This window comes from Puma concolor, chromosome B4, assembly GCF_028749965.1.
Source record: "Puma concolor isolate L17-30 chromosome B4, mPumCon1.1.hap2, whole genome shotgun sequence".
NCBI lineage: Eukaryota > Metazoa > Chordata > Mammalia > Carnivora > Felidae > Puma > Puma concolor.
Window position 1 is genome coordinate 14,866,233 of NC_141673.1, and position 22,527 is coordinate 14,888,759.

General features: G+C 42.1%; 1 protein-coding gene across 1 annotated transcript; it reads left to right on the forward strand.

Annotated features, from left to right (window-relative positions):
* The first annotated feature begins 311 nt into the window (after window positions 1-311).
* Window positions 312-22,197, forward strand: RTCB (RNA 2',3'-cyclic phosphate and 5'-OH ligase). Its single transcript, XM_086712431.1, has 12 exons — window positions 312-495; window positions 3,766-3,844; window positions 5,018-5,085; window positions 6,398-6,497; window positions 9,499-9,655; window positions 10,702-10,858; window positions 11,857-12,016; window positions 13,141-13,316; window positions 13,805-13,993; window positions 14,896-15,006; window positions 16,600-16,719; window positions 21,084-22,197. Exons 1-12 carry the CDS (start codon window positions 403-405, stop codon window positions 21,189-21,191), a joined length of 1,518 nt encoding a protein of 505 aa, XP_086568557.1. The 5' UTR covers window positions 312-402; the 3' UTR covers window positions 21,192-22,197.
* The last annotated feature ends 330 nt before the right edge of the window (window positions 22,198-22,527 follow it).

Here is a 22,527-nt window from a genome sequence, read left to right on the forward strand (position 1 = left end):
CATGTTTCTCATGTCTAGATATCTTCTTCCCCTCTCTGCTGGGAATGTAAACCCCAGGCAGATATTCACTACAGCAGGTGGGCCCGATCCAGACAAGCACTTCCAAAACGAAGGATGACTAGATCTCACTTAAAACGACTTCATTTACATGAGCTTTAAACCTGGAAGAGAAGGACAAGTAAATATCCGAAAAGGTAAGCACTAGAGGGCAGTCTAATTTTACGCGAGGAAAGCGATTGTTCCCACGAGTTTCGAGCCTCGGCGCTTGCCGTTGCCGGTCCTGCGGCGGAGCCGGCCGCGCCTGCGCGTTGACTGCGCGAAGGTGGTACTTGAGGCTGCGGGACAGCGCGGCAGTAGCTCTTCAAAGCGGAGCCGGGAGTTTTCGCCACCGTTGCCGCCGCCATGAGTCGCAGCTATAATGATGAGCTGCAGTTCTTGGAAAAGATCAATAAAAACTGCTGGAGAATCAAGAAGGGCTTCGTGCCCAACATGCAGGTGAGGCGGAGAAGCAGGAGCCGGTGGGGTGGCGGGGCCTTCTCGCCTGGGGGCCCGCGGCGCCTCCCTGCCCACCCGGCCCGGCCTCCCCGTCGCTCTCCCTACCCCTAGTTAGCGCCCGGGCCGCCCCTGCCCCCCGGCAGTGTTCCGACCGCCCCCACCCCCACCCTCCGGCCAGCCCCACGTCCCGGCCGGAACGGTCCCTAGGCCACGAGGACCAGCAGAGCGGAGCGTGTCTGGGAAATGTACGTGAACACGAAATCGGCGCTTGCGAAGCGCTTTGACACAGAAGTCTCAAAAACGCCCCGTAAGATGTTACACTCCCGAGCTTCAGAGATGTTAGTAGGTTTTTTTTTTTGTTTTTTTTTTTACCCGGTGGCACAGCCGGTCCGGGGTGGAGTTGCTGGGACACGAACTCCGTTCCTGAGTCATGCTGGTCATCTGGGTGACGTTTACAGAACGCTGAAGCAAGTTGTTAGCCTTCACTGTTCTGTGTGGGTTTTTAATGAGACGTTTTTGTGTCTCACAACAGTTTAAGTTCACAGGTCAGGGTAGCCTGTTTTTAATAATCACCTCGCTAAGGATCGGGTGGTGACACGGCTTCCTCTACCCACCCCCACCCCACCCCCCAGCAAGAAGCCCAGCCAGGACTCGATACCCATTTTACTTCGCTTTCCTCTGGCGGAGTGATGTATTCCCGATGGAGACTTGGGGACCCAGTCCCAGGGAGTTTGAAAGCCCGGGCTCAACTGTATTTCTCGGGCTTCATTGCCATTTGTGTCTATTATCTTCCATTAAAGTGAAGGAAAAGAGGCATTTGTAAGGTTTTGGTGCATATGTTATTAAATAGCTTCTGAAATCACTTAAGGTGCCTTGTAAGTGTATTGAAGGTTTGTGATTTGGTAAAAGTTCCTGACAGCCATTTCACTCTTTTACTCAACATCAAAACTTCCTGAGTGTCCTCCATTGAGCAAAGCACCTAGCTAGACGCGGAGAGGAGAGAGAAAAAGCTCCGGGCCTAAGATTCTTTTTGGCTGTTTTCCATTTAGCCAGTTCCTGTTGATGGAATCTGGTTCCCTGAAAGAGGGAATAGGAACTAACCATGGCATGATCATGGTAACCCACTGTCCGTGTCTGGTAGTGATTCCGGCTTGACCTGTGATACACACGCGGCTGCTGATTCTGCCCAGGAGCAAGTCTCATTTTGCTAGGCACTTGTGGTTTAACTGTTTGTACAACAAACACTTCACCACCACTTCCCGCCTAAGTGAGTTGAAATCTCCATATACTGCTCCTAAGAAGATACAGATTCTGCTAACCCTGAATTGTATTCCCATTCTCATTGAGATTAGTGACTTCACAGAGATTGCCCCATCCTACTTAATCTCCGTTCCTCCCTTAAGACCCCTGGGCTGCACTGAAAATTCCTCTTCCCTAAAACACCCCCCTCCCACCTTTGTCATCTTTGTGCCTCCTTTGTCTCCTAAGTGTCTCCTAAGCTCAGGTCATGTCCCTGTTCTTTGAACGCTAGTTCAAACAGTGAACACCCGTGAAACCTCCACGGGCTCGCTAGGCTGCTGAACCACTTCTGCATCAGTTTCTCCCATGGGACGCACCTGTCATGGCAGTTGCCTCGTGGTACTCTTAATTTTCTAGTCTGGGCTGCATCCTGGACTGGAAATTCCTCAAAAATGGGATCTTTCATATTCTTTGTTTCTCCCCTAGTGGCCCAGTACAGTGCCTGAAGCATGAGTCCTCGGTAAATGTTTGGTGAATTAATAAATGTGGCCCTTTTGGGGCACCTGGGTGGCTCAGTCAGTTAAGAGTCCGACTCTTTTTTTTTTTTTTTTTTTTTTACCATTTATTTATTTTTGAGACAGAGAGAGACAGAACATGAACGGGGGAGGGGCAGAGAGAGAGGGAGACACAGAATCTGAAACAGGCTCCAGGCTCTGAGCGGTCAGCACAGAGCCCGATGGGGCTCGAACTCACAGACAGTGAGATCATGACCTGAGCCGAAGTCGGACGCTCAACCGACTGAGCCACCCAGGCGCCCCAAGAGTCTGACTCTTAATTTCATCACAGGTCATGAGCTCACAGTTCATGAGTTCGAGCCCTACATCGGGCTCTGCGCTGACAGCAGAGGATTGTGATCTCTCTGACCCTCTCCGGCTTATGCACATGCACACACACACTCTGTCTCTCAAAAATAAATAGCCATTAAGATATATGTGTATAAAAATAAATGTGGCACTTAGAAAACTGTACTGGAGACATTTCCTTCAACTAGTAGTGTTATTCATGGAGAAATCCTCTTATAAAAGAAAGAGATTTGTCCAGATGATTAAGTGTTAAGTCTTTATCCATTATCCATTAGTGGGCAGTTCCTTCATAATATTTGATCTTTGATAAAAATGTTCTGGCCTTTGGTATTACATAATTATGTCCCCCATTGCCTTTTTATGTTCTATTATCAAGCTTTTTTATCCTATTAAAACTAACTATATAGATTATAGAACTAAACACACAGATGCATAGCTACATGTTAAATTTTTGCTGTTTACCTAAGTATAGATCTGTAGATCAGCATAGGACACAATAAAGTGTAATGTGCTATTGTCTTAAGCACGAGCAAAGTACACTAAGGTCAGATAACTGCATTTTTATGTTTAGAACCTTTTGGTTGTTTTTTTTTTTTTATTATTCATCTATTTATCAAGACCCACTGATTTTTAGAAGCACAAGAGCAGTAGGACTTTTGACCTTAGAGCATAGTTGGAAGACTGTGCTTTATCACACATGCAAAAAATATTTTACCTGTTGAATTTTTTTTTAACATTTATTTTTGAGAGAGAGTGAGCAGGAGAGGGGCAGCGAGAGAGGGAGGATCTGAAACGTGCTCTGTGCTGACAGCAGAGAGCCCGATGCAGGGCTCAAACTCACGTACCCTGTGCCCCTCACGAACTATGAAATCATGACCTGAGAGGAATTCAGCCAACTCAACCACCCAGGTGCCCCTACCTGTTGAATTCTAAAATATGGCTTTGAGAGTAGGAGAAAAAATAATTTGTGAACATTGCAACATTAAAATATATTTAAAGATAGGAACATCTTGTAATCTTTGGAAGTTTTCTGCTTGCTTAAGGTAATGAGGAAGTGTTTTATAAAGAATAAAGCAAAGTAAGTATTATATACAGTATTTATATTCTATCCATTGCCTAGACACTGGGCATGTGCTCAGACATAGTTTTTCCTTTTCTTTGGTACCAGGTTGAAGGAGTTTTCTATGTGAATGATGCTCTGGAAAAATTAATGTTTGAGGAATTAAGAAATGCCTGTCGAGGTGGTGGTAAGTACATTAGAGTTTTACGTGTGGCCACATAAACAGTGTCTTCTCTGTGGTCTGAAAATAGTAACTCAGTGATAATTTAAAATACAAAAGTATTGTAGCTGATGATCAAGACTTAAATGAGACCAAAACCTGTTACTTATTTGTGATCACATTACATTGTTAGCCACCTGGCTTTCTAGAAACTATTTGGAGCTGGGTGGACCTGGTTGGTTTCGCAGCTAACCTTGGGCAATAAAAGCTACCATTTATTGTGCACTTACTGTGTGCCAGGCAGTGTACATAGATGATCTCATGTAATTCTTAGAGTCACTTTAAGAGGAAGATGTTATCTCCATTTTACACATGCGTAAGTCAAGGCTCAGTGACATTAAGTAGTTTCAATTTGTCCAGGATTGCAGAGCTTCTTGGTAACAGAGCCAGAACTCAAAGCCAGGAGTATCTGATTCCAAAGTCCATATTCTTAACCAAGTACACTGAGTAGCCTCACTGAACTTCAGCTAATCTCATCTATAAAAGAGAATTTTATTACATTTATCTTGCAGAACTGCAGTCATCTTTACAGATAAATGTATAAAGCTCTAATATAACGCTCTAATGGTGATGATACAAAAATGGAACCTAGTTTTAACCCTTTTATTTTCAGCTCGACAAACTAAATCCCACTCCTCTCCCCACCAGGACATCCTGACTTGCCTATAGTGACACAGCAACCAAGTGACAGAGCTGGGCCTAGAGCCCCCTATCCCCTGCCTCTCAATCCAGTGTTTTCCCAGCTTGTCCACATTGCCCTTCTTTGTCTCTTACAGTAAATCCAGTGTTGATTTTTTTTTTTTTTTGGTAAATAATATAAACTGTTGAAAGAATACATTTTTTTTACATGGGCAACATAAAATTTAATAGTTGTTTTACATTTCCCAGTACAGTGTTTGCAAGTACCCTTCTCGTGGTATGCACAGAACACTGACGCCATGTTTCTAATCCCTGTGATTGACCTCACTACCTTCCTTCGTGTGTGCTGCCTTCCCCCTTCATCTCAAACATCCTTTCATGTTGTGTTGTTCTGGTAGTCCTAACCACTACCCTTCATTTCATGCAAGCTAGAAACATGAATATCCTGAATGCTAAAAATCAACCGTGTCTCCTTTTCTAATATTGAATTTTTGTCTTCAGGTGTTGGTGGCTTCCTGCCAGCCATGAAACAAATTGGCAATGTGGCAGCCCTGCCTGGGATTGTTCATGTGAGTCCATGTTCAGAGTTTTAATCATTTATATTTCTCTTTGTCTAAAAACTTGCTGAGTGGATGACTGGCCACATATAACTGATAGTGGTGTCATTTAGACAGTGACTTTCAAACACGTAGAAATAACCATGGGACTTAAGTAATTGAGTCTGGGTAACATCTCAGTTTCGGTTCCCTTTTGCTAGAATCTGTAAGCATTCAAAAACCTTTGAAGTAGTGTTGTTTTCTTGTTTCTTTGTCACAGTCCATCATTATTCCTGGATCAGTGTACCAACATTGAAAGTTTCACTCTGGCCCCATCCGAGAGGATGACTGGAGAAAGAATGGACGGAAGTTTAAGGGTTAGGACTGTGGAGCAGAAAAAAGGACAATGTAGCTGTTGTAGACATGACTGGAAAAGGAGGGTGGTGGTGGTAACAGGGAGGCCCGGTGGAGCTCCAAGTGGGGCCCCCTCCACAGTGTGACATTCAGGTTCTACTATCAGAAGAAGATATTAAATCCTTACAACAGACTTTTTTTGAGGTCTTTATACCATTTACTGTGCTGGCACTTGGCTTGTGCGTTTTTTAAGTGTCTAGGTGTCTCCATATGTCCTGACCATGTTTGACCTGCATTCTTCCTGGATCAGGGCCATTTCCAGGCCCCAGATATAGACAGTATACAGTATGCCTACCATCAGATGGGTTATATTTTCCTGTGATTGCTTAAGCACTAAGGATCTGTATAAATCAGATTATGTCCCTTCATTTAGCCTGACATGACCACAATTTGTCCATGTCTAAAGATTATCTTTAAAATGTAACACTACCTTAGGGGCACCTGGGTGGCTCAGTCGGTTGAGTGTCCAACTCTTGATTTCAGTTCAGGTCATGATCTCACGCTTCATGAGTTCAAGCCCTACATCAGGCTCTGTGCTGATGGTGCACAGCCTGCTTGGGATTCTCTTTCCATCCCCTACCCCGCCCCTCCTGCGCACTCTTTCAAAATAAACTTTAAAAAAAAAAAAAACATAATACTACCTTAAAGTTAGTATGTGGCCATCCTATATCATGTTACATTGAGGCTTTTCTGCTTTCTGTTACCTCAGTTAATGGTCAGAGTTTATTAAAAAGAGTTTTTTTGCTATAGCTAGCTTTATGATTAGGAGACTTTACACTTCTTTCCACCAATAGAGAAGATTTCCTGAAAACAAAATCTTGATTTGGGAAGACTTTGGCCTATACATACTATTTGAGAATTAATATGACTTGTCAGGCAACCAGAGAGCCAGGTTGAGAAAGCTGGATTTCATTTTCTAATTCTCTTTCAGCGATCTATCGGGCTTCCTGATGTCCACTCAGGTTATGGGTTTGCTATTGGGAACATGGCAGCCTTCGATATGAATGACCCTGAAGCAGTGGTATCCCCAGGTAAGGCCACACTGCACGTCTGCCATCAGGTGTGAAGCGTAGCCCTTCTGGAACAGTATGGACATCTCTCAGTCTCATCATGTTCTGTCCTTTCTTGTTTTCTCATTTACTGAGGGAATTAATTGTGAGCACTCAGAAGCTATTAAAACATCAAGTAAAGCGTACATTTATTGAAAATTATTTGGGCTCCTCCTCTGTGCCAGGCACTTTTTAGACATTGGCTACAGAACGAACTGAAACACTTCACTGGCAAATTATGTGTCTTCTTTGTGTCCCAGTTAACTCTTGGGAAAATTGGAGCCAGTGTTACTTCCACGTAGCGTCACCGTGAGGATTGAATGAGTTAAGCTGTGTAAGATACTTAGCACAGTACCAAGTACGTAGGAAGTGTTTGGGACGTGTTTGCCCTCATCGTCATCATTATGATTGATGTCTAGTTGTATATATCTTTTCTGGTGTGGGGTGCTTTCACTGAAAATATTTCACACCAGATAATGTCTTTGCTTTCAGAGTCTGAAAAAGAAATGAAAGTTTAAATTATATCTGGAGAGTTCTGCCTTTTGCGATGGTGGATAAGCTTGTTTCAGAGCAATCCTCTGCCAAGAATAACAAGAAAGGCTGAATAAAATTTTTAAAACAAAATAAGAGAGAAAAACACATCTGATTGGAAGCGTAGGAAAGCTTTTGAAACAATAGGAATTTGTGAGGCAAAGGCCAGAGAAAAAGTGCAGATACATGAGCGCTGCATTTAGCTCTCTTTTTCTCCTGAGGTAATGGCAGATTTCAGTCAGTAAAGATATAGATTTGAACAGTCCAGTTAGCAAACTTGACGCCTTGACCTCTAATATGTACGTGTGGTGTGTGTGCACACATGTCACAGTGCATCCAAGAACTGTGGAATACACATTTTTCCAAGTGCACACAGAATGTTCACAAAATTGCCCACACTGCTGAGCCGTAATCGGGTCTCAAATTTTAAAGCATTGAAATTAACAACAAACAGTTCTCAAACTTTTTGGACTCGACCCCTTTATCCTCTGAAAAATGATTGAGGGCTGTTCTCAAAGGCTTTTATCAGTATTTACCTTACCAGAAATTAAAACTGAGAAATGTTTAAAACAGTAACACACAAGTATGTGTTTCATTATCCATCATCTGTCACGTAGCCTTTGGAAAACTGCACAGAAGAGAAAAGTTTAAAATGTAAATAATATGTTAGCATTATTTTTTTAAGTTTATTTTGAGAGAGACAGCGCGAGTGGGGGAGGGGCAGAGAGAGAGGGAGAGAGGATCCCAAGCAGGCTCCGTACTGTCAGCATGGAGCCTGATGAAAGGCTCAAACTCACGAACCATGAGATCCTGACCTGAGCCTAAATCAAGAGTCGGACGCTTAACTGACCAAGCCACCCAGGGGCCCCATAGCATTAATTTTTTTTAAGTAGGTAGGCTTTATGCCCAGCATGGAGCCCAGTATGGGGCTTGAACTCATGAACGCGAGATCAAGACCTGAGCTGAGATCATGAATTGGATGCTTAACCAACTGAGCCGCCTAGATGCCCCAGCATTATTATAGTTACTCTTACAGACCTTAAAGCTTTCCTGGACCACAGAAGTGGCTTAAGTACTCCTGGTACCGAAGGTATTACCTATTACAGTGGAATTAAGTTAGAAGTCATTAACAACAAAAACTAGGGGGAAATCTCATATATTTACGAAGTAAGCATGTGTGTTTAAATAACCCACAGGTCAGGGGCGCCTGGCTGGCTCAGTTGGTTGAGTGTCTGACTCTTGATTTTGGCTCAGGTCGTGATCCCAGAGTTGTGGGATCAAGCCCGGGTGTCAGGCTCTGAGCTGAGTGTGGAACCTGTTTAAGATTCTCTCCTTTGCCCACCCCTCATGGGCATGCATTGTCTGTCTGTCTCTCTCTCTCTCTCTCTCTAAAATATAAATAAATAGGGGACCTTGGGCGGCTCAGTCAGTTAAGCGCCCAACTCTTGGTATTGGCTCAGGTCATGATCTCACAGTTCGTGAGTTCGAACCCTACGTCGGGCTCCGTGCTGACAGCACAGAGCCTGCCTAGGGTTCTCTCCCTTTCTCTCTGCTCCTCCTCCACTCTCTCTCAAAATAAATAAACTTCTAAAATATATAATAAAATATAAATAAATAACCCATGTGTTCAAAAAAAGATCGTAATGGGAACTACAAAATAATTGTAACCGATGTTAATAAAAAATACTGTCTAAAAACTGGGTTATTATTAATGCCAAATGTAGATAGAAACACATGGTCCTAAATGTACAAATTAGAAGAAAGGCTGAAATATCAGTAATCTAAGCATCCATCTCAAAAAACTAAAGAAAAACAAACCCAGAAAAGATAGAAAGATGGCAATAATTAACAAAATTAATGAAATGATATATAGTAGAAAGGATGAACAAGGCCAAATATTGGCCCTTTGAAAAAGCTAATAGAATTCATAAACCCCCAACAAGAATGATGCACAGAAAAAGAGAAGCACATAATTCCCATTTTAATCTCTAGCCTAGATGACGCTCATTGTTCATTACCACTTTCCTGGCCCACCAAGTACCTGTAGTATGTACATCATTTTAAACATCTTGATGCCATCAGACTTTACCTACTTTGTGGGTTCCTTAAAAAAATAGTTAACCTTGGGGCGCCTGGATGACTCAGTGAATTAAGCATCTGACTTCAGCTCAGGTCATGATCTCGCGTTTGTGAGTTTGAGCCCCGCGTCAGGCTCTGTGCTGACCGCTCAGAGCCTGGATCCTGCTTTGGATTCTGTGTCTCCCTCTCTCTCTGGTCCTCTGTTCGCACTCTGTCTCTCTCAAAAATAAAGACTAAAAAAAAAAATGTTTTAAGTTAACCTTTGAAAGAATAGCTGTCTTTCACACCCTGTATTAATGGTGAGAAACCACAGGTAACATTGTTCAACTACCTGGTTTTGCTGATCTTTGACTAACTTTTCTCTATTTTATAGGCGGTGTCGGATTTGACATCAACTGCGGTGTCCGCTTGCTCAGAACCAATTTAGATGAAAGCGATGTCCAGCCAGTGAAGGAGCAGCTTGCCCAGGCTATGTTTGACCACATTCCTGTTGGGGTGGGATCAAAAGGTGTCATCCCCATGAATGCCAAGTAAGAAGACAACTTTCCAATAAATAGAGTGAGAAAGAAAATAACCACAATGACCCTCGAATTCATATCTAATGTAGGATGCTGAGGAAATGGGGATTATTCAGTCACTTTTTAGGAAGTGGTAATGCATTGTTCTTTTAAGCATGAGGTCCTGCCCATATATTAGAGACATTAGTCAACAGATGTTCATTAGAACAGCTTTTGACGTACAGAATTTATAATAGAATAATACCAACTGACAGTTATTGAGCACTTCCCACATGGAAGGCGCTGTGCTGTAGTGTATGTATATCCTGTCGTTTCATCTAGATAGTAAACCTGGTATTGTTCCCAATTTACACGAAAGGAAACTGAGGTTTAAAGAGATCATAGTAAGGGTGCCTGGCTGGCTTAGTCAGGGTCATGAGTTTGAGCCCCATGTTGGGTGAGCATTCTTAAATAAATAATTTTTTTAGAGTGTATTTATCTTGAGAGAGAAAGGGAGAGAGAGAATCCCAAGCTCTCTATCCTGCTGGCACACACTCTCACTCTCTAAACAAAAAGCAAAACAAGCAAACAAGAAATAACTTAAAAATTTTAAAAAATAATAAAACTATAATATCTCTTGTATGGCATTTACTATTTTTTTTTTTTTTAATGTTTATTTATTTTTGAGAGAGAGACAGAATGCAGGTGGGTTAGGGGCAGAGAGAGAGGGAGACACAGAAGTAGAAGCAGGCCCCAGGCTCTGAGCTGTCAGCACAGAGCCCGACACGGGGCTCAAACTCACAAACTGTGAGATCATGACCTGAGCCAAGTGGGATGCTCAACCAACTGAGCCACCCAGGCGCCCCGACACTTACATTTTATGTTGCAATTATTCATGTAAGTGCTTTCCTCAAAATACTGGAATTGCTGAGAGCATAAACTTTGCATCCAGCACAGTGTCTGGTACGCAGGTGACAGATAGTGAATGGGACTGCTTCCCTCTACCCTGTTGAGATGTGGTCATCGTAGCTTTTGCTCTGCCTTGGCTGTGAAATGACCAGACCTTATTACTCGCTCAGAGACTTGGAGGAGGCCTTGGAGATGGGTGTGGACTGGTCCCTGAGGGAAGGCTACGCCTGGGCTGAAGACAAGGAGCACTGTGAGGAGTACGGAAGGATGTTGCAGGCCGATCCCAATAAGGTCTCCGCAAGGGCTAAGAAAAGAGGCCTTCCTCAGGTAACACTTCGGAAGAGCAACATGCTCATTTTTACCATATATTTTTGTTGAGGGCAAAAGTTGTCTTCTATGTGGCAAATATAATCCCCAGGGGTTTTTTTACAGTATATCAAAAAGAACACAAACTTGTTTATGTTTTGTTGTTACTCTTTTGGAAAGGTATTAGGATCTCGCAGATGTTCATAAGATAAAACAAAGTATGCTGAATTAGAAATGAATGTGAGAAAAGTGGGATATGATTATAAGGCTTAAAATGTATGCCCAAATTGCGTATGAACATACTTTGACAATCTGCAGATTTGGCTGAATTTTCTGGAGCCTAAAGTGAGAAGACATACGTTGTCAATTTATGGTGTTCATGAGATCAGAATATACCACATGTTTGAAATCTACAGCTAATTGGGATGGCTTGCCACTAATTCGCTGTGACTGTGGGCAAGTCTCTTTTGCTTCTCTGGGTCTGTTTTCTTATCTGAAAATTGGAATAGTTAAAACTAGACACCCTCTAAAGACCCTTCCAGCACTTCTATTCCATGGTCCCTACATCTATTAATTCCAGTTATGGAACATATTCTTTCATTGGTGGATAGTGGTAGGTGTCAGTGAACTCACTGATGTTTCAAAAAAACATTTGAATTTGGACCTTGTGTAGGAGTCCACATTCACCAGAGTTCATCCCAAAATTTGACCTTTCTCTCCACGATGTTTAAAGTGTCCTATAAGCCCTTTAATGGTGTGAGTTTTGGTTTATGAAGCTTTTTATATGTGCATACCTCAAGCAGATAATGATACAGTAAACTTCCAAGAACTACTGTACCATATTTTTTACTGTGTATTGCTTTAAATGCATGAAGCATTTCTAAGGCTCAGAAATGTCTTTGTTATATAAAACATTGTGATTATTTTTTGTTACTGGTTGTTTTTACCTATTTGCTTTTTAAATGGATTTTTTTTTTAAAGCAGAATTGAAGCTATTTTTATCATTCTTACTTTTGCAGTTGGGGACCCTGGGAGCAGGAAACCACTATGCAGAAATCCAGGTTGTGGATGAGATTTTCAATGAGTACGCTGCTAAGAAAATGGGCATTGACCATAAGGGACAGGTGTGTGTGATGATCCACAGCGGAAGCAGAGGCTTGGGCCACCAAGTAGCCACAGGTATATTCTGGACCTGAGTTTTGACTTAGTGCTCAAACATGTGTTTATGGAAATAGAGATTTAAGAGAGAAAGCTCTCAAACCATACTGTGTAGGTTTTACTATTTCACGTCATGTTGAAGATTAAATGCAATAGTATATGTAAAGTGTTTATACATTTATGACATATACAAATATGTCTTAACATACCTATAGTGCAAGATTAAGTATCACGGTGGATTCACTGAGGAAATGGGCAAGGACCTGCCCTCAAATTATCTCAAGAAAGAGATGTCACGTTGATTAAAATGAAAAGATAGTAGTTGATAAAATGCTATAGAAGAGTCGATCTAGAGTCTGTAGGAAAAAGATTTTGGGAGTGGCGTGAACACATACTATTGCAGTTTGGACAATCACGCACAAAGGACATTCATGGCCAAAAGACAACACGGACAAAAGAGGAGGCAGGGGAATAGCAGCAAAGTCTCTGATGATAGTGTGTGTGAAAGGATTTATGAATATGTGGAAAGGTATGTAGACACATGGAAATTATAACTAACCTTAAGTTGCATGTTATATAGTTCATCCTTCTATGCACATTTCATCCTATGGGAATTTAATAATTTGGGCCAGACTGACCCATTAGAATCTTTAATCTAGCAAATATATGGAGCATTGACTAGTAATACTGAACTTTCTACTGAGTATTCTGAGCACTTCGTCATGAATTTGGTTTTTCTGCAGTTCTAGCAACCTGTCTCCAACTCTTTTCTCTTAAGTCATTGAAAGATTATTTTTAAAAACCATTATGGTAATAAAGTGCACTTTACTGCTTCTATTCATACATTCTCATGCCAAGAAAGGAAAAACTAAGATCATATTGTTGCTGTTTGAGTGCACATCTCATTCCCCTTAAAAAGTTCCTGGAGGGAAGGTGTTGTCTTCGCAGCCCACGTAGCTTCTGTCACACAGCTCTGACAGAAGATGCCTAATAAGTATGTCTTGACCAAGATGAAGTTAGAAACACTTCAAAGGGAAAGTTGCATTTTGCTTTTCAAAGAATGGGCTTGAGTATAGCCTGCTTTTCTGCAATCTGAATTACAAAGGGAAAACTGGCTGGTTCAGACTTGCTTCTCTCTTGTCCAGATGCACTGGTTGCTATGGAAAAAGCCATGAAGAGAGACAAGATCATAGTCAACGACCGGCAATTGGCTTGTGCTCGGATCGCTTCCCCAGAGGGTCAGGACTACCTGAAGGGAATGGCAGCTGCTGGGAACTATGCCTGGGTCAACCGCTCTTCCATGACCTTCTTAACCCGTCAGGTACAGTTGATGTTGCTCTTCTGTTACTCACGGTGAGTGTAAAACAGAGCTTACAGAATTTGGTTTTCAAAACGTAACAAATATTGGAAATATTGGGAATGTCCAGGCTCTTGGTGTCTCCTGAAACCAAATCAGCAGGGAATCAGGCATGGGGAATGAGGGAAGAAGAGAGCCAGAATCGTTCCTAGAGTTTGCCTTGAGCAGCAGAGAGGATAGAAGTGCCATCCACGAAGACTAGAAGGCTGAGGAAGAAGTTCTGAGGGTGGGATCAAGAGTAGCCCAGCAGCTTTTCAACCAGCATTGGAATTTACAGAGTGGAATTTGCGATGTGGTGTAAAACATGGTTTTTGTCTTTTATGTGAAGATTAATAATACTGCTGTATTTGAGCTCTTAAACCCCTCACTCCCTTCAGAAACAGATGAGCTGAAATCAGGTGAGTTCTAAAAAGCTGGTTCTGGCTGCTTTTAACTCAAGCTTTTCCCCTTAGGCTTTTGCCAAGGTCTTCAACACAACTCCTGATGACTTGGACCTACATGTGATCTATGATGTTTCTCACAATATTGCCAAAGTCGAACAGCACGTGGTGGATGGAAAGGAACGGACACTGTTGGTGCACAGGAAGGGATCCACCCGAGCTTTTCCTCCTCACCATCCCCTTATTGCTGTTGATTACCAAGTATGTACTAAGCCATTTGTGGTTTCAAGCCATGGGGGCATGATTTAGGTAGCTTTAAACATGAGTGAATTTAAACAGAAAGGCTGGGGTGCCTGGGTGCTCAGTCAGTTGGGCATCCAACTTCGGCTCAGGTCATAATCTCACAGTTTGTGAGATCAAGTCCTACATCGGGCTCTGTGCTGACAGTGTGGAGCCTGCTTGGGATTCTCTCTCTCTCTCTCTCTCTCTCTCTCTCTCTCTCTCTCTCTCTCTCCCCCTCCCTCTCTCTCTCTAAATAAATAAATAAACTTAAAAAAAATAATAAGGAGAAAGGCAGCAGTTGTGAAAAGAAAATCTGTCATCCATGAGAACAGTGATTTTCAGTCTTCTCTGAAGCAGTGACTCCCCCTATCATCTGCTTGCAGTGGACTGTCTAAAACGTCCTGCATGGACATTATTTTACTCCATAAAGGTGATCTTTTCAAGGCCTTTGAATGATTGGAAAGCAAGATTAAAATTAAAAGAAAAAAAACTTTTTTTTTCTTCTTCTCTTGCTGTCTGGCTGTGATAGAGGTAGAAGGGCCCTTAGTCTGCTCCCATTGTACAGATGAGAAAACCAGAGCTTGAAAAGGGCAAGTGCATTCCCTGGGATGGTTCTTCCTAATAACACTTCCCCAAATGTTTGGATTTGGCTTTGCTCTTACATTGTGTGTCTTCTGCTGCCTTCCTGGCCCTCACATTTTCACTCCCTTCCACTTCTCTTGATTATCAAAGAGTTAAAATAATTTCATAATACAGTTGTGAAAACAATGTATTTAGAGGCCCAGGTTTTTCCCACAGTCCTACAATGTGAGAGGAAGTGTAAATCTCAGGCATAAAAAGCTCATGCTTTTCTAAATTATATTTGATTTGTGTATCCTCAGCTCACTGGACAACCAGTGCTCATTGGTGGCACCATGGGCACCTGTAGTTACGTTCTTACTGGCACTGAACAGGGCATGACTGAGACCTTCGGAACAACTTGTCACGGAGCGGTAAGGAAAACAGAAACTTAGGTAGAAATGCTCTCTTCCATTTAATCGTCTTTTTGCATTTCGATAGGTAAATGTATTTGAGCATTAACAAAGTTGAAGTTTGGGTCTGTCTTGTTTTCTACCTGAATTTATTCCCACAGTATACACTGTCTAATGAACTGACTAAAGTCACCTAGTGTCTCTACTTTAGTGAAGTCGTTGTAGCGCCAGGGACTGTTCCTCATCTCTGCAGGGCTATAAAATCCAGACTGAGAAATTGTCAGACCAGCACAACGGATATAACTTTAACTGATGCAAGTTTACATCAAAGCTTATCTCAGTGATTCACTGGACCTAGTCATTTGCATAATTTGCTCCTTACTAGGTAGGTCCACTCAAGATTTGGGGGATTTGCAAATCACAGCCCAGGCATAGACTGCATACACACCTATTTACCATATCGCCTCTTTCATTCTAAGTCAGGTGTCGGTAAACTTTGTAAAGCATCAGGTGGTAAGTATTTTAGACTTTTGGGCCATGGGGTCTCTGTAGTAACTATTCCCTTGTGCCATTGTAATGAAAAAGCAGCTGTAGACAATACATAAACAAATGGGAATTGCTGTGTTCCAATAAAACTTTATTTACAAAAACGGGTGGTAGACCAGATTTGGCCCACAAACCAGTTTGCCAGCCCCTGTTCTAAGCCATGAGAATGCTTAGCTCGTGATGGAGTAGAAAATGGAAACTAAAGTATCTTTTGTAGGACAGACCTTCACAAATAATATTTAAATCCTCCTTTTTCTCTGATCCTTTCTCACGTCCAGCTGCCTCCCAATTCCTAATTTTAACCCAGTGATCAAAACCAGCACATCTCACACCATACATTAGCAGCACCTGGAAGCACTTTTTTAATTGTCACAGTGAGGGAGAGTAGCTTTGCTGCTGGCGTTCTAGTACAGGCCAAGGATGCTGCTGAACATTCTACACAAAGAAGTATCTGGTCCAAAATGTCAGTAGTGTTGGGGTACCTCGGTGGCTCCGTCGGTTAACCATTCACCTTCAGCTCAGGTCATGATCTCATGGTTCAAGCCCTGCTTTGGGCTCTGTGCTGACAGCTTAGAGCCTAGATGGAGCCTGCTTCAGATTCTGTGCCTCCCTCTCTCTCTGCCCCTCCCCCTGCTCATGTTCAGTCTCTTTCTCAAAAATAAATAAACATTTAATAAAATGTCAGTAGTGCTGATGTTGAGAAACTGTTTTAAATCACAAAGCATAAAGTTTTTGTGATAATAGACATACTGTTTATATTAAAATCAATGTATTTATATTGAATTGATAATAGTAGTTAGAAACACAAAACTGAATCTTTAAATACTGAATGTTTTGTATAGGTGGAAATTTGTTTTCCAGAAGGATATGATGAGACTTGTAACAAAAGACACCTAATAAGGTTGAGAATACAGAAAAAGATTGTTTTTTTACTTTTTTTTTTTTTTTTAATTTAAAAAGAAGTCAAGGAAAAGGCATATAATCCCAAGGGCTTAAATAATTGCTGGAATTGAACATAAATTGTAGCTCAGAATTTATAAAGTGAAGTTCATTCTGTCCCCAATCCAGGGCCGTGCATTATCCCGAGCAAAATCTCGACGTAATTTAGATTTCCAGGATGTCTTGGACAAACTGGCAGATATGGGAATCGCAATCCGCGTTGCCTCGCCCAAACTGGTTATGGAAGAGGTAAGTGAATTTTGATAAATATTCAGCATAAAACTGTCTCTGATTTATGCCACTACACAGAACAATTTTTAGTATTGCTGTATTACGTTTGTTATTAAATAACCTCAGTTAAAGTGTATCTTTGTCTTTTGTGTGGAGATTAATTATAAGCCAAATACATAAGAATGATTCTTACCTTTCTACATATTAAACTTTAAAAATTGTTTGAGCTGACTCATTTTAACTTTTCTTTTGCACAGCTGTATACTTAAATTTGAAAGCTGGGCACCTGTGTGGCTCAGTCGGTTAAGCATACAACTCTTGACTTTGGCTCAGGTCATGATCTCACAGTCATGAGATCAAGCCCCACATTGGGCTCCGCGCTGGGCGTGGCTCCTGTTTAAAATGTTCTCTCTCTCTCTCCCCCTCTCCCTCTCCCTCTCTCCCCCCCCCCCCGTCTCTCTCCCTCCCTCCCTCCCCCCTTCCCATGTTTGTGCACACTCTCTAAATACATACAATACATAAATAAAATAAATTTGAAAGCACATTTGGAAAGGGAAGGGTAAGATGTTTAGGGAAATAGTTTTGATTCAAAAGGGAGCCAAGATTTTGTTTAAGTTATATGTATGTTATGTACAGATATGCACATATTGGAAATAGAAACAACATAACTTTTTTTAAACATTCACATTTTTTAACTTTATTTTTTATTTTTTTAATGTTCTTATTTATTTTTGAGACAGAGAGAGACAAAGCATGAGCAGGGGAGGGGCAGAGAGAGAGGGAGACACAGAATCCGAAGCAGGCTCCGGGCCCTGAGCTGTCAGCACAGAGTCCAACACGGGGCTTGAACTCACAGACTGTGAGATCATGATCTGAGCCAAGGCCGGACGCTCAACCATCTGAGCCACCCAGGCGCCCCAACTTTTTTTATTTATTATTGAGAGACAGAGCATGAACATGGGAGGGGCAGAGAAAGGGGGAGACACAGAATCTGAAGCAGGCTCCAGGCTCTGAGCTGTCAGTACAGAGCCCAACATGGGGCTCGAACTCACAAACTGCGAGATCATGACCTGAGCTGAAGTCAGATGCTCAACTGACTGAGCCACCCAGGCACCCCATAACTTTTTTTTTTGAAGTTTAAAAGAAAGGTAGTCATCCAGAAACTCAGTGCCCTAACACAACTGTTAACCTCCTTTTTTTAGGATGCTGACTGCCATTTTTTTCCCTAAATGCTTTTTTAAAAACTAATTATAATCATAGTTTACAAACATTTTGTAGTCCTTTTTTAAATTTAGCACATTACTGTAGTATTGCTTGTAAAGATAAAACAATTATTAATGATTGCCAAATCATTAATTAAATTATTTTAATGATCAAATTAATAATTTAATCGTTAAAATAATTTAATTAATGGTTGCCAAATAGTCTCCCAGTTAAGTACCATGAGTTTCTGCCCATATTTGACATTTAACTGACTTCCAGATTTTGCTATTATAAATTAAGTTGTAATGTGTGTTTTCATGCATGAAGTTTTTTTCCAGCTGTTTTAATAATTAGAATGAAGTCCTAAAAGTAGGCTGAGTCACAGAGTATTACAAAGCCTTATTTTTTAACAACTATTAATTTTTTCTGATTTTAAGAAGAACACCTGTTTAATTAAGAGATTTTGGAAAATGCAAAGAAGAAAACAAGCCATGTAAAATTCCACCAGCCAGAGATAACCTCTATTAACAGTTGGTATTTTCCTTAGTTGCATGTTTTGCATATGATTTTTTCATTGACTCGGGAAACACTTAATTAAACATCTGTTATAGTTAGGTGCTTCTCTAGGTGCTGCAGAGAACAAAACCAACAAATCCCTTTCTTGTGAAACTCAGCACACAGTAAAAGATGTAGTGTGTTGGATGACAGTAAGTGCTATAAAGTACAAATGGGATGGGGATAGGGAAAAATCAGAAGTGGGTGCAGTTTTAAGTAGGGTGTAGAGGGTGATACTTGAGTGAAGACCTGAAGGCATTGAGGGGGTGGGCCGTGTGGGTATATGTGGGGATCTAGGGGCAAGCTTTCCAGGCACAGAGAACAGCCATGTGCAGAAACCCTAAGGCGAGGTTATGCTTGGGTGTTCGAGACATAGCAAGGAGGCCACCGCGAGGGAAATGAGGTCAGAGAGGCAGGGGCACCAGATCATGTGGGTCCTTGCCTTTTCCTTTACAGAAGGACTTTTGCCCTTCTTAATCTGAGTGAGATGATGGGAAGACATGGGAGAATTTTGAGCAGAAGAGTAACAGGATCTGGCACCCTGATGAGAATATTCTAGAAGAGAAATTGATAATGCAGGAAAGCGGGGAATTACTGGAGCAGTGTCCTTGGGTAGAAGAGAGGAGATGGAATCGGATGTGCAGGTGGTTGGGCTTGGTTTGGTTAAGAGCTCAGATAATGAATTATTAATGGAAGGACAGAAGGTAGGATGCAGGTAGTCAGGGAGGATATGGTGAGAGTTTGTGGAGATTCTATTCTGGCTGCTTCTCTTGTTTTCAGTGTATAGAAAGTAGTACCAGCAACTAGGAGTAAGACTGCAGGAGAAGGTAGGAGATGACCATTTAAGAGAAATAGTAATCAGCCTGGGGAAATTTTGGGTGGTTGCCAGGACAGCAGCAGGCGCCTACTTGAGCTAAATTCAGTGATGGGGCGTTTTTCAACTACATTCAGCCGTGCAGGTGCAGGCATGAAATAGATGTTGAACTAACTTTAACCAGGTTTGCAAGTACGGTGCAGTGGGAGAGAAGCAAGGTTATTACAGGTGTTGCAAAAGGATTATAGGTCTTGTTGGAGATGAAGCACAGGAGGGGAGTGAGCTGGAAACCTAGCTGTCGTCACCAGCATGACATGCTTGAAATTGAGATTATGGAGGAGTTGTGATCACTGGTAATGATAAGTTCTGGGGTATGGCCCTGGGTGGGAGTGAATGGCCAAGGTAAGCACTGAGGGAGCAAAACTCGGAGCGCCTGGGTTGCTCAGTTGGTTAAGCATCTGACTCTTGATTTTGGCTCAGGTCATGATCTCACGGTTCCTGAGATTGAGTCCCCACGTTGGGCTCCGTGCTAACAGTGCAGGATTGTCTCTCCCCCTCTCTCTCTGCCTCTTCCCTGCTTGTGCGTGCTCGCTCGCTCTCTCTCTTTCTCTCTCTAAAAATAAACTTGAAGGAGCAAAGCTCAGGGAACTAAGAGGCCAAGATACTGAAAGGATCCTCTTCCTAGATACTGAAATCCTTTGGAATTATTAGCAGGAGAGAGGGACACTGAGCCAGGATCAAGAAATCTTCAGGTAATGCTAGGGAGTGATTCAGAGTCTAGCTGGGAACTACATCCAGAAAGGGTAGAAAAATGTTATGACTGTGAGACTCAAAGCTGAGAGTACTTAGGGAGGAAGGAGCACGAATGGTCTGGAAAGAATCAAGAACAACAAGTCTCAGCCTAATGATAGGACCCCATTTAGGAGGGAAAACAGCTACTACTTCAGAAAGTTGGAGGTGGAAGTAATATCCCTAGGGGAGATCTGTGTTTCAGCAAGAATGGGAAGGTAAAGGGAATGTTCAGAGAAGAGGGGAAGAGGGAAAGGATTCTGCACATGACTCCCTGGAGGGAGTTCCAGAGGTTGTGGTGGGGAAGTTAGAAGTTGGCAGGGAATGGGACATGAGCTAGAAAGGGCTATGTGCAGAGCCCTGTGGGAGTCAGCAGGAGGCCTGAGCGTCTGTGCTGACATGACCAGGAAGAAAGGGTATGTGTAAGGAAACTGGTTCTCATGGTGGCAGGACAGTGACCAGGTGGGAGGGGTGGGTGGTGGTTTTGCTGGAAAGTCAGAGATAACAGTGTGTGTGTACATGTGTACCCATGAATGTGTGCACATACACTGACAGTAATATACATGCATTGAACAGAACTTTCCCTTATTGTGAAGGTAGTATATGTGCGTTCCAGAAATTTTGACAACTGCAGAAATATATAAAGAAAGAAAATCAAAATGGCCAGTAACTACCATCCATAGATAATTACCACTAACAGGATTGTTTGGTGTGTGTCTTCTCTGTCGGGTATTGGTGTATATGTTTTATTCAACTACTGCTTTTCCTAGTAATACAAGTAATATATGTTCTATGGGGAAATTATGAGAACTACAGAAAAAATATAAAACAGGATGGAAGTGTTTATCTTACCATCACCCTTACCAACACTGAGCTCGTTCATCATTTTAATCCTTATTTGACAGACAAAAGAATACTCAGTATTACTTTAATGTGCATTTCTTTAATCCCACATGAAGTTTAATGCTTTCAATGATTCCATTTTAATAGACTTTGATGATGTGTAACTCCTCCCTTGCAGGCTCCTGAGTCCTACAAGAATGTGACTGACGTGGTGAACACCTGCCATGATGCTGGGATCAGCAAGAAGGCCATTAAACTGAGACCAATTGCTGTGATCAAAGGATAGAGCACTGACCGAAGCTGCCGAACGCCACTGCCTCTCACGTAATGGAGGTGGACTGAAATGCTCCTCAGACGCCAGACTCGAGACCTGACGGGTTCCAAATTGTGCAGCTATAACTGCCTGTTGCAAAGTAGCTGGCGGGCGGCTGCTGCTTTCAGGAGCCAGTGTTGTAACATTACCTTCTGGGAGGAGTCCCACTGCCCTCCTTTGGAAAGGGTGGATGTACTTCCTCCCTGATTGTCCCCCAGGTTTTAGGAAAATCTTTTGAGGGGTGCAGATAGGCCAAGATACTGCCTGACTCAATCCTGTAAGTCTTTATTCATCAGAATGAACCTGTTTACACCAAGTTCTGTTTACATTCTGAGAGGTGTTGTGAAGAGCATCCTATTAACTAAGAGTTTTGAAATGTTTTCCTTGCCCTCCTCCTGTTGTCAGTTTGTCCATTTATCCACACATCTGCCCCCTTCCCCTGAACCCAGCAAAACCCTGAACACCGCTCTCACTTGGAAAGTACCCACGGAGTCCTACCTGGATATTAGATGAATGGATAATGGGACACATTGAGCAGGGAGTGTGTATGGAGGTGTAGGAATAGGAGCCCAAAAGAGGTCATAGTTTTTCATAGACTTGCTACTTTTCTCATTCTAAATATGAGGCAGAGTTTTGACTTCCCTGCACAGTGGCACCTGCTGGTATCTGTCATTAATTAGGCCTGTCTAGTAAACTGTTGTTGGGTGATGCCTTGCACAGCAGCAGCAGAGAACCCTCACATAATACCGAATGTCTTACGTTTGTGATTGAATTATTATAAAAACATGACATGACCACAGCTGCGATGTCAGTGGGTGCCGTGTGACAGGTTGACTGGTCTTGTGCCACCCAATCAGATTTTGTGTTCTGTACTGTGACACCTGAGGTGTTAAAGTTACAGGTTACTAAGGCCTTTCTTTGTTGAGTCCAAACAGCCAGTAAAATAGAAAAATCTAATAAAGTTACAATATGTTGTTTATATTTTGTGCTTAGTAGTTTATAGCCTAGGACAAGTAGTATTTTTGCTTGATTCACTTGGGTTAGCGTTGCTGTTCCCTCATTTTTCTCACAGGTTACTTTCAGCAACTCACTCCAAAATATCGTATCCTAAAACTTATCCTTCAACTTGTAATAAAAAACCCTCACTAGAGTATCTTGTACATGCTGCCATTTGGAAGGCTGGAGAAGGTAGACATCCTCTGAAAAATGGATGTTCTGAAATAGCACGGCATGTCTTTACTCTGAGCACTCAGTAATCTAAATATTTTGATGGTAGAGTTTGAAAATAAAGCAGTTAGGAATCTTAATG